This window comes from Catharus ustulatus, chromosome 9 (assembly GCF_009819885.2).
Source record: "Catharus ustulatus isolate bCatUst1 chromosome 9, bCatUst1.pri.v2, whole genome shotgun sequence".
Lineage (NCBI taxonomy): Eukaryota > Metazoa > Chordata > Aves > Passeriformes > Turdidae > Catharus > Catharus ustulatus.
The window spans coordinates 24,298,025-24,309,638 of NC_046229.1; the positions used below are offsets into that span (position 1 = coordinate 24,298,025).

Here is an 11,614-nt window from a genome sequence, read left to right on the forward strand (position 1 = left end):
TATTGCATACAATTTTGAAACCTTGTTTTGTACTACTACCAAAAGCAATTGTACAATAAAATCAGTTAACTGGATTTTACTGGAAATTTCACTGGTGCAGTAATATATTGTTGTCACACAACTGTGAATATTACAAACAGCATTCTTCACTCTGATTAGATATTGTAGAATTCTATTAAAAGCAGTTGTTTGTGGGGGACAGTAATGTCTGATCTAGAGAGGTGTAGAAAAGGAGGCTTGGGCTGTGGATTTCAAAACTGGTTGGTTTTGGGGAGCTTGAGTCTACTTCAGTAATGACTTGAGGGATCATGTATGGCAGCAAGAAAAGAAAATATAATTTCTCTGTTTTGTAAATATTGCAAGATAGTGATGGAACTAACAGGATGTTGTAAGGGTGAATTTAGAAATTCTGACCTTTTAAGGGAGGTGGTCTGTGAGTTTTTTTCTTCTATCAAGTGAGAAATACATACAAGCATGCATCTCCTCTGGCTGAATAGATTGTGTTCATTACAGCATTCCTGTTCATTCTGTTCTCTTCTGCATTCTCAGAATTGCATTTTCTTAGAGAAAGGCCAAGATAATGCAAACTGTAAAATTATACCCTCCCATTCCCAACTTTAAGCATTATATCTCTAATGATGCTAAATCAACTGATAGCTGTTAGTCAGTGAGGTGACTATAAATAAAGTTCATTTTTTGTTTTGGTTTTGTTTAAAAAATGCTTGGAAGATGCTTGCAGTATTCAACACAACTCAGATAATAATAGTGGCTATGTTGCTCATGTAAGAAACTGCAAAATCATGAATATCTGTAACATACAACTGCCTGGTTTACTCAGGGGCTAGGCTGGAGGATGGGAGAATTGTCTATCTCCTCTGATTTCAGCCAAGGTAAATAATCTGATAACAGAATGCCCTTTAAACTTGGGACTCTGGAGGTTGTGAGGGGACAGTGGATCAGCAAGTTTAAATTGTTCCATAAGCTTGTTACCTGATTTCACTGTAAAATGATAAATTACAGATGGCAAAGTGTGTCAAATGGAAGTAGAATCCTGCCAGTCTAGTGCTAAGGTCTTTGGAAAACTAATGTCAATGAAAATAGTTTTTTCAGTGAATTAACTTGTTACAAAACACCATAGACATCAAGGCATTTGTTGAATACCTTTGAAAATTCAGTTAATTATTTACAAAAGTAATACTTAGGGAGTTTTCACAGGTGGTGGAAACTGTAGATGGAGAGAGTAATGAAGATGAGATTTAAAAGCTGTTTTATCTTCCTAGTTACGGTGTGTTCAGGCAAACTCTTTGCAGAAGGTAAATACACTGAATGCTATTGTACATTGAATCTAGAATATGCAGTCTTGGTAACTTAAGTGCACTGTCTTCATCTCTTGACTGAGTAAACACTGGTTTTCAAATTTAAATACCATTCTGTTGTGACATGGCTGATGATCACAATTCAGCTGTTTCTGGTTCCTGTCTAAGCCTCAAAGTTGTGTAATATTGAAATGTTCAGATTTTAGTTAAAAAAATTTCTTTAGAAATGTCTTTCGAGGCATTTACACAATTTGAAGTTTGTACTATTAAAACTTTTTATATATTGAAGTGTCTTGGGATTGAAATTTTTTCACTTTGTTACTAAACAAAATAGTGGAAGTTAAATGGAACCTGCAGAAGTTAATCTGGGGTGGTCCTGCATTTTCTATCCATATTTTCAGCACTGATTTCTTCTTCTGGTTGTTATTTTTGGGTTTTTTGTTTGTTTTCATTTTGTTATTTTGAGGTTTCTTTAACCTAATGTCATATTCAGCACTACTCTTTAAAAAGGTTTTCTCCTATTACTGAGAATTGTTGCTTTTGGGTTTTTTTAATTGCCATTCTGCTGATTTTTTCCTTAATCTCAGTTTCTTTTTTCTTTTCTGTTGACTGTTCTCAGGCTTGCTTAAGAAAGGGAATTTAACTCTTATATTGCCTCCTAGCAGCCTGTGCTACTTCTCTGGTAATGTTTTCTGAATTGAGGAGCTGAGGCACTGCTAATTCTGACACTTGTCATTGAATTTTAAAGTAGGCATTGGTGTGTTTGTGCAGCAAAGGGTTCTCATGCTTCTGGGCAAAAGAGAGGAAAGTAAAGGTGTCCTGCACCAGCTTTGCCCAGTTCACATTAGGATGTTTTATTCTACAGCTAATATTCTTGTGAACCCTAAGAGCAAAAACTGATAAAATTGCAGTATGTCTTTATTTCAGCAGGTCTTAAAAGGTCCTTCATGCTTGTAAGTATTCAGAATTTTGTTCTGATATAAAATAAATTAATGCAAAACCATTAATATCTGGGTTGAAATTTTTAGTGGGAAATACATTGATCTTTTTGCAGATACACCTTGTGATTTGCCACAGCTAGAAAATGGAAACCTTCCCCAGTACTATTACAGTTTCAAAAGTTACTATTTCCCTATGCATAAAGGAAAAAAGCTCTCCTATTCTTGTGTGGTTGGCTACACAACTGAAAGTGGGACTCAAGAGGGAAGAATAACTTGCACAGCAAAAGGATGGTCTCCAGTGCCACGATGCTACAGTGAGTTAGTTTTATTCATCTCCTCATTGCTTCCAGCAGGAACATTTCCTGGCTGGTTTTCCTGGGACACAGAGGAAAAGAAGCTGCATAACAGAAGGGTTAAAATGTGCAGTATGCAATCAATTATTCATGCTGACACTACATCAGTTTATGTATGGAATATTACAATAATGCATATTTTAAAGACATTTACCCATTTGTATTTTTTTTTATAAAGTTTTCCAGTTTTCTTAGTCTGGGAAAACTCTTAGTTTTCCCTTAGATGTATAACTTCTTAAGTCTCCCTAGCTCTAGATTGCTTGGCTGTTTTCCATGTGGTTACTGGTGGTTTGATGTATTTGATGATTGGAGCAGAGTTTCTTCAATAGGTCAAGAAAATCAGGTTAGGTCAGTATAGCTGCAGTATTCTTTCCTTCTGACCAAGCGGTCTTCTTTCCTTCAGGAAAATGCACCAAGCCTCTTTTGGAAAATGGCTCTTTTTACAGTACAGAAATGGACTTCAAAATCCATGAGAAATTGCAATACAAATGTAACCCAGGCTACCACACCCCAAGTGGTGCTACTGAAGATACAGTGCAGTGTCAGCCACAAGGATGGTCCTTCCAGCCGAGCTGTACTAAAAAACTTGGTAGTATTCTGCATGTTTCTCCTTTGTAATCTATTGCAGATGTGTATAATCCCACTGTCCTTGCTGCACCTGCAGGGCCAAACCGCCTCTGTCATTTGGGTACTCCCAAAGCAGGTACCTCTGGGGGAAAGCTTGTCAGGTTTCACATGCTGCTGGTTTTGTGTATTTGTAATGTATGGCGAATGAACCAGTAGAGATGAAATCACACTGTTTCAAATAAATCCACTGCCGTACAAACTTTGGAACGCTCCCAACAAAAAGAGCAGTTGCCATGATGGCTGTGCTTTGTCTCTGAGAGTCGTGCCAGGTGCCCAGGCTGCGCCACGGCAGCTACCCGGGTGCGGAGCGGGAGGTGCGGCTGAACGGGACGCTGCGGTACCGCTGCGAGCAGGGGTTCCGCACGGCGGCAGGGAGCGCCTCCGAGACCGCGCTGTGCCTCGCACACGGCTGGGCCCGCGCCCCCAGCTGCACCAGTAGGTCACCCGCTGGGAAATGACCCCTTCCACACCCTACAGTCGCCAAACAGGCTTCTTCCAGCAGCTGCTGGGGGGAGCCTTCCCCTATTGGTTTTCACTGCTGTGTTTTCCTCCCAGGAATAACTTGCTCCACTTTGAGTGAAGTAGTTCATGGAGGGTTCTATCCTATGAAGAAAGTCTATGAAGAAGGAGATGTTGTTCACTTCTTCTGTGACAGGCATTATTCTCTCACTGGATTTGATTTAATTCAATGCTATGATTTTGGGTGGTATCCAGACCCTCCAGTGTGTGAAGGTACCCTGTTTTTATAGTTATACTGTGTCAAATTCTTAGAGAGAAATTCACACCTTCTTTCAAGAAATGCTTTATGAATACAAAATAAAAATACGGGGTTTGTACCAGTTTGTAGCCTAGATGTAAATCCAGTGTTAGTCAAAGGGCAGGGAGCCAAGGCAGCAGGAAGGGAGGCAACGGTAACTGGAGCTACATTTCAGTGAACTCTAACAGCAGAGCAGATACTGTCTCTTACCGTTGCTTCTCCAAGTCATACCCTGGAGAAGCAGGAATCAACAGTTACAGGGAATTTTTTAGACCCTGAAGGTCAATAAACTGTGTTCAGAATACATGAAGGTTTAACCAGGCCTGCTTAATCCTACCTCGTGGGATGGGGAGGTACCTCTTGAGAGGCATTAGAAATAAAATTTGTAACAAGGTCCTCCTTAGCTTGTAGTACTTTAGAGAGTTGTACAGCCTGCCCAAACTTCACTTGTTTTGAACAGAATTAATTAAAAGATTGTCCTGAGGACAGAAACATACCTTTAGCAATTGCTAGCACTTCCCCAGTCACTGGGGGATAATGGAAAGTCTCAGTAAGGAAAGTTCCAAAAGAATGAAAGGTGAACCAGTTGAGATATAAAACACAGCAGAAAGCAACACAAAACAACCTTTGCCGCAGCTTAGATTCCAGCCCTGTGTTTATTCTCATGACACAGCAGGAACTTTTCTTGAGTGAGTGCAGAGAAGGTGGAGATGCTCAGGGGGAGCCTGAAAACAAGGTCTAAATCTACTTTTGAGGATACAGTAATCACAAACCTGATTTAGAGATAGGAAATGGACTGTGATTATTGCTTCTTCTGTACCACTGGAATTAATACATAATCTGCTTTAAATATAATATAAATGGAGAGTATGGGAAATCTCTATTTCCTGGAGTCCTATAAAGAACATTTTATTAAGTCTCTGTGGAGAAATTACAGATTTGTTTATAGCAGTGACATAGTACTTCTATTTTATATTTGTGAATACAAAATCACTTGTTTGTTCAGGTCTCCCATTGTATTAATAAAATTAGGAAAATTTTATTAAGAAATTACTCTAGCTTAGCTAAAAAAGCCTTTTGAGTGATAGGCTTGCTTTGTGTATCGTGAGCTTAATTGTGTACGTGATTTTGGTAAGAGAGAAAACAACATGCAATTTTTTATTTTCAGATGTAAAAAATAAATGTCCTCCACCACCACTTCCTCGTGGCCATTTCAGCACAGCCAGAAGGACGTATCATAATGGAGACAAAGTTCTTGTACAGTGTACCTTGGGAAGGAAGGGCTCTGAGGAAATCCAATGTGAAGGAGGAAAATGGACATCACCCTCTATCTGTAATGGTGAGTACTTCTGTGAAGGCTGACAACTGAACTGAAATGATTCTTCAACCCATGCCTTAATTTTCTGGAGTCTCAGTTTCTATATCTGCGAAACTGAAACTGTCATCCTCTCTTAAAAGGCTTGAGAGGCAAAGTGCTGCATATTTTGCAGGCAATCCTTGGTTCCCAGATTAAAAAGATGAGCTGGGTGAATTCAGCTGCTACCTATGACATCTTCTATGGAAAACAGGGATTATTAAATTTTATAGTGCATCATATCTGTCTGTTTTAGAACTTTAAAATGAGCTGTTTCTGTGAAAACTAGTTCTGAGTCTCTGCTATTGTTACAGGAACTGTGGATAAACTGGAATCTGGGGCATCACCACTACTTGAGGAAGATGCGGAAATAAGGGCAAGCCAAGCAAGTCACAGTGAAGACATGAGTAGGTGAACATTGTTCTTCTATTTAAAAGGGACTCTCCAATCCAATTATAGGCATTTTATGACTACAGTAATTTCACGATTATGAGCCGCACCATTTTGACTAAAATTTTGGTCCGAACCCAAAGTGCAGCTTATAATCAGGCGCGGCTTATATACGGACAAAGAATGGAAAGTTGCTGTTTTAGTTTGGAGGACAGGTGTCTGCTGAGAAAGGCAGGAACTTCTCTTTGAAATGGAGAATGTAAACCCCTTCCCTCCCAAATTATTATAATTTTGAAATCAAGGGGCTTTCATACAAAGATATGGGAATTAGGAATAACAGTTCTTTACTAGGGAAATTAAAATAGAAATACAGTACTACAAAGAAACAAACTCCAAACCCTGACAAAGTCAGAGTACAACCTGACACCCCGTCAGGCAGGGTGTTGGTAGCAGTCCCATTAAATGGTGGCTGCATCCTCCTGCAGTGACAGATGTGGCTCAGTTGGAGCAGTGATTCTGTAGAAGGTGCCGTTTACCTCCGGAGGTCCAGTGGAGAAAGGGGCTCCCTTAGTGTCCCAAAACCTCTGTTTTTATCTTGGTAAGAAATGCTGGGCTCTTCCCCCTGGCTGGAGCAACTTCCGATGGGATGCAGTAATTTTATCAGTCCCACAGTGGGACTCAATGGCCATTAGCAGAAAATGACTCGCTGGAGGAAGGCTGGGTTGTGAAAAGATAAAGAACAATGCCCTGCCTGGTTTCAATGGATGGCCCATTAGCAGATTATCTGCCATTGAGATAAGGATCACTGTCCCCACCCTCAACAGATGGTGTTAGAACAGATACCTTTGATCACACTCTGTATTGTAACCCAAGACAGTTGCTGACACCCGGACGTTCAGCTTATAATCAGGTGCAGTTTATAATAGTGAAATTACTGTACTTTTATTCTTTTGCTATAGGACAGTTCCTTACTCTTGAAAATGCTTGTATGAGCTACAGATGTCAATGTAGCCAATAAATAAGAGGCCATTGTTGCAATATTTCTAAATTACATCAATAAGTCTGCTTTGTATTTGTAATTTTATTTCATATAGAGCACTTACTTTCCGTAATTTTGTACCCTTTAATATTATTTGGATGTGCAAATTCATGAGGATTTTGTTGTTCCTTTGATTAATACTTCCAAAGAGGGTTCTTTTGGTTTTCTTTTGAACCACACATAGATGAAACACTTCAAGTAACAAATAAGATGGTCCAGTTCACATAAAAAGAACTAATCTGTATTAAGTGTAAACCAGCAAGAGTCAAAAGTAGGCATAGATGTAAGTGTAGAGGGAAATAAAATGCATGTCTGCAATTCAGAAAGGCAAGTGTGAGTTTCTGAAAATGAAATTTGGAAAAGGAATTATATTGGTTTAGATTCTATTTGTTTGCAAGTTTTTTTACTCAGCCTAGTATTGGTCTAATCTTTCACCAGTGTTAACAATTTTCTAATCTAATCAAGATCTAATTGCCTCTCTCTATCCCCTATCAGAAATGCAACAAGATTGTGCCTCTCCACCTGTGATTAAAAATGGGGGTGTCCTGGGCCCATTGTTGGCAAGTTACAAAAATGGCTCCTGGGTAGAATATGGCTGTCAGCATTACCACTTTTTGGATGGACCCAGTATTGTTTATTGTGACCATGGAAACTGGACAGAGCAACCAACCTGCTTAGGTGAGTCTTGGAAGGAAAAACAAGGTTTGTCATATGTAAATAAAAAGGGAAAATTGGAAAGAACCTCTAAATAATCTTTTCATTACCATCTTTTCTCTTTTATTGGAGTCAATAAAGATTCTAGAAATATGAGGATGAACCAAAATTAGATTTTTAGCAGGCCTCTCTGGCTGGGTATCCTCTGGCCTGTTCTTAAAACTGCACTATTAAATAGATTCCTCTGTTTCCTGAGTGAGCTATTCTGGTATACAGCTATCCCTGTTTCCTGGGAGGATTCTCCAATTTCTTTTCCTCCACATTGTCCATTCACTTAATTTCTTCCTGTCTTTCAATAGATGATTAGAAGGAATGGTGTGGCCATTCCCAAAATGGCTTTTAGATACAATTAAAAAAGAATTAGCAATGACTTCTTGAACTTTCGTTTTTAAACTTTCAGGCTTTTTTTTTTTTTATTGTGTCTTTACATCTGTTGTTTCATCCTGGCCTGGACTTTTAAATTTTTCTGTGCTGCATTTATGTAAGCTGCTCAAAACAATGTATAGAACTCCCACTAGAAAATTACCAGTGGTAGCAGAAATACAAACGAGTGTTGTTTGTTTATCTTTCCTTCCTTCCTCTAATGAGATAATTCAATTTTACTAACATCCTTTGTTAAATTGGCTCACCTTTCAGTTTGTAATCCAGCATGAAAATGAAAATACACAATCAGTTCAGTTTTAATTGCATATTTCTAAATGAACAGAAGTTACCTCATCTAGATTGAAAGGTCTGGGTCTTCATTTTTGGATCTGATTACTCAAATTTAACAAATCCTGTGAAATAATGAAATCTCATTTCCTGTGAGCATTATTTGTCTCTTAAGTACCCCAATGAGCCCATCATCCTTAGCATATTTTCTGAGATCTTTTCAACACTCACCTAATCAGACCAGAAAAAGCACATGCTGATGTTAGCTTCAGGAAAATTCCATGTGAATTTGGTGTAACACTGCTGTCACCAGACTGCCAATAACAGAGTTCTCCTTGCCTTTCCCTCAGCAAAGCATCACTAAGGGCCTTTATCAGCCAATGATTCTCATGGAACTTGTAGAAGTTTGTTTTTGTAAGTGACTCTCTGTTAGGCTTTAGTGATGTTGAACGGTGGTTTCAGAAGTACGCAAGGTTAATCATCTAATGGAATCTCACTCCCTAATGTGATCCTGGCACTGGGTTTTAAGAACCTGTCAGAAAACATCCATTCCTTTTGTGTGTGCTTAGTTTTTGTTGTCACTTCAGACCATTTCTTTCCATTTGCATTCTTTTATGCGTCTGTAGTTCTTTGTCTTGCAAGATTCAGAATCATTTTAGAACTATTGATTTGGGGTTCTCTTTCTTCACTCCTACAAAAGGGAGCTAAGAAATCAGTTAAGGTGGCTTTTTATTAAGATTCACTTTTATTTCCTAGAACCATGTATTCTTAATGTAACTGATATGGACAGCAACAACTTAACATTGAAATGGAGACGGGAAAAATTAATTTTCCTACATGGAGATCTCATCGAGTTTGAATGTAAACAGGGATATGATTTTCTCCAGACTGCCAGTCCATCTCCTGGGAGGACACAGTGTGACCATGGCAGACTGAAATATCCAAAATGTGTTATTCAAGGTAAAGCAATATTTTCTTATTATGTTTTTAATTAATCCATTTTACACCTATTTAGAAATTATTTGCTTTGCTTCTAGTGTGGACCTGGAGTCTGTTGTAAATAATTAGTGTTGAGCCTTCAACAATACAGATGCACAAGGCAACTATCTTGTTGAATACAGCCAAGCTTAGGAAAGTGCTACACCTTCCTTTGCTGGGCAAGGCTGTAGAAGGGAGGGGGAAACTCTTCCCTAAGCCCAGGAACCTGAAAGCTCTGTAGAAAGAGAGTTGTGAAAAGAAAACCTTCATGTTCATTTAATTTATGATAAAGGTGTCCATTTGTTAGTTTCTTATTCTTAAATGTTTTTATTGTTATTGCAGCTGCTACAGAAAAATGTGGCTCTCCACCCTCCATTGCAAATGGAGCTCTTACTGTCCCAGTGCTGCCCCAGTATGACAGTGGCTCTTCAGTTCAGTATATTTGCTCTGACTATCACTTTTTGCAAGGCTCTGAGAGAATCTACTGCTCTGAAGGACAATGGACTTCACCACCAGTTTGTATAGGTAGGTGTGATAAATTAGCATTTATTTCTCTTTATAGTTCACAGCCTCAGGGAGCAGCCTGGTGGTGACCCATAAGGGCCATCTGGTCCAATCCCTTGCACTGAGCAGGGCTTTCAGAGCCCTGTCCAGCCTGAACCAGGCTGTTTCCCCTGCCTTTCTGGGAAAAAGGAAAACAGGGAAAACTGTTCCAGCGTTTTATCACTCTCACTGGTGGTAATGTCTTCCTTATATCTAGGCTGAACCTACGCTGTCTTAGTTTAAAACCATAACCCCCTGTCCTATTGCTCCAGGCCCTACTGAAAAGTCTGTCTTCATCTTTCTTACACACCTCTTTTAGGTTCTGGAAGGGTAAATGAGGTCTCCCTGGATCCTTCTTTTTGCCTGGCTGAACAGCCCCAATTCTCTCTAAAATCAGATACAATTTATAAATTGAGTACTGTCAGCTAGAACTTTTAAATCTCAATTTCACGGTCTTCAGTGACATATGAAAGTTTTAATAGAAGCAAGTTAAGCTCATTCTGGTGGGTTTTTTATTTCCTTAACTATGATATCCCTGCAGTATAATAAGACAATAGGAAATAATTTACAGTTTTAGTGTAGCCTGGTCAAAATATTCTGATCCAAAAAGAATAAATTTAATAGCACTGATCAAGTCTCTCTTTTTTAGAGCCGTGCACATTGTCAAAAACTGAAATGGAGAAAAATAATGTGCTGCTGCAAGCATTCTATGCAGACCAAGTTTACTTTTACCACGGGGATTATGTTGGATTTTACTGTAAAGAGAACCATTTTGGAGCAGAATCTGGCACAACTTTATTTCAAGTTCAGTGTAAGAGGGGACAGCTGGTATATCCAACGTGTGTTGAAAGAGGAAAGCAAGTAGGAACTTGAGGAAAGCCTGTAGGAAAGGTATGAACATATTCTTTATTTCTTATTAAAGGTGAATTAGGGTGGCCTTGTGTTCTCCAGGTCACTCCACTCAGCTTTGGGAAATGAGTGCTGAGTCTGAGCTGGAGGGGGCGAAGGGAAAGCCTTTGTGGGATGAGGATGAGCAGTGCAGCACAGGGATGCAATATTGGCACACACATGGAGGAAGCTGGAGGAAGGAGTTGTACATCTTAACAGCCATCATGTCTCCCTTCACAGGTAAGGAGCCTCTAAAGGACTGAGCTTGAGGAGCAACAGAAAACAGCAAGTAGAAAAAAAAAAGTTTTTAAGGGATCTGTAAAACTACTTAAAACCTAAAAGTACACAAATTTACTGAGAAGTTAATTATTTTTAAAATTATTTTAAGAATATTAAAATCCAAATACTTTGTATGGTTTCCTATGACACTTAAACATTAAACTCTTAAGGTTCTGTCTGAGAACAAGTGTGACTACATCTAGGAAGAAAATCCAGGAATATGGACAATGTTTGCCTTGAATCCATTTTAGTCTGTTTTAATAAAAAAGTCACTCTAAGGGTGTCTTCTGTCTTTTATGTCTAAACTCATCTGTCTGTGAAATCATTGCATGCATGGCGCTCTGTATGGCTTTCCAAGGCTTTTGCAAGAGTTACATAAATGAATAAGACAGAAAAAGAAATTAAAGCATTCATGAATTTTGCTTATTTAGTTAAAACCCAGTAAACTAATAGGTGGAAAAAGGTGTTGATAAAAACACTTTACATAGTGTATATAACAGCAATACCCTTCTTCTTACAGAGCACAGGGAAATGGAGTGAAAGGGACTAAAAGGCCTTTGCTGGAACAGCTGTTGGAAGTAGAATTCATCTACCCCCATCACTTCCTCTGGATGTGCACATAACACTGGCTGTGAGCACAGGAGAAGATGTGGGGGATTGCAGAAATGAAAGCAGCATCTTGTTGATAAACTTTGAGGCAAAGAATGCATCAAATACTCGAGCTTCATGTGAGGCTGCTGCCACTAAACCACCTACCTGTTTTAGTGACAGGCCACATCTTCTT

General features: G+C 38.9%; 1 protein-coding gene across 1 annotated transcript; it reads left to right on the plus strand.

Annotated features, from left to right (window-relative positions):
• The first annotated feature begins 3 nt into the window (after nt 1-3).
• On the plus strand, nt 4-11,199 carry LOC117000461 (coagulation factor XIII B chain-like). Its single transcript, XM_033068102.1, has 11 exons — nt 4-1,313; nt 2,371-2,571; nt 3,014-3,199; nt 3,496-3,672; nt 3,793-3,969; nt 5,163-5,333; nt 5,663-5,755; nt 7,273-7,455; nt 8,899-9,102; nt 9,463-9,645; nt 10,313-11,199. Exons 1-11 carry the CDS (start codon nt 1,232-1,234, stop codon nt 10,534-10,536), a joined length of 1,881 nt encoding a protein of 626 aa, XP_032923993.1. The 5' UTR covers nt 4-1,231; the 3' UTR covers nt 10,537-11,199.
• Nucleotides 11,200-11,614: the final 415 nt, after the last annotated feature.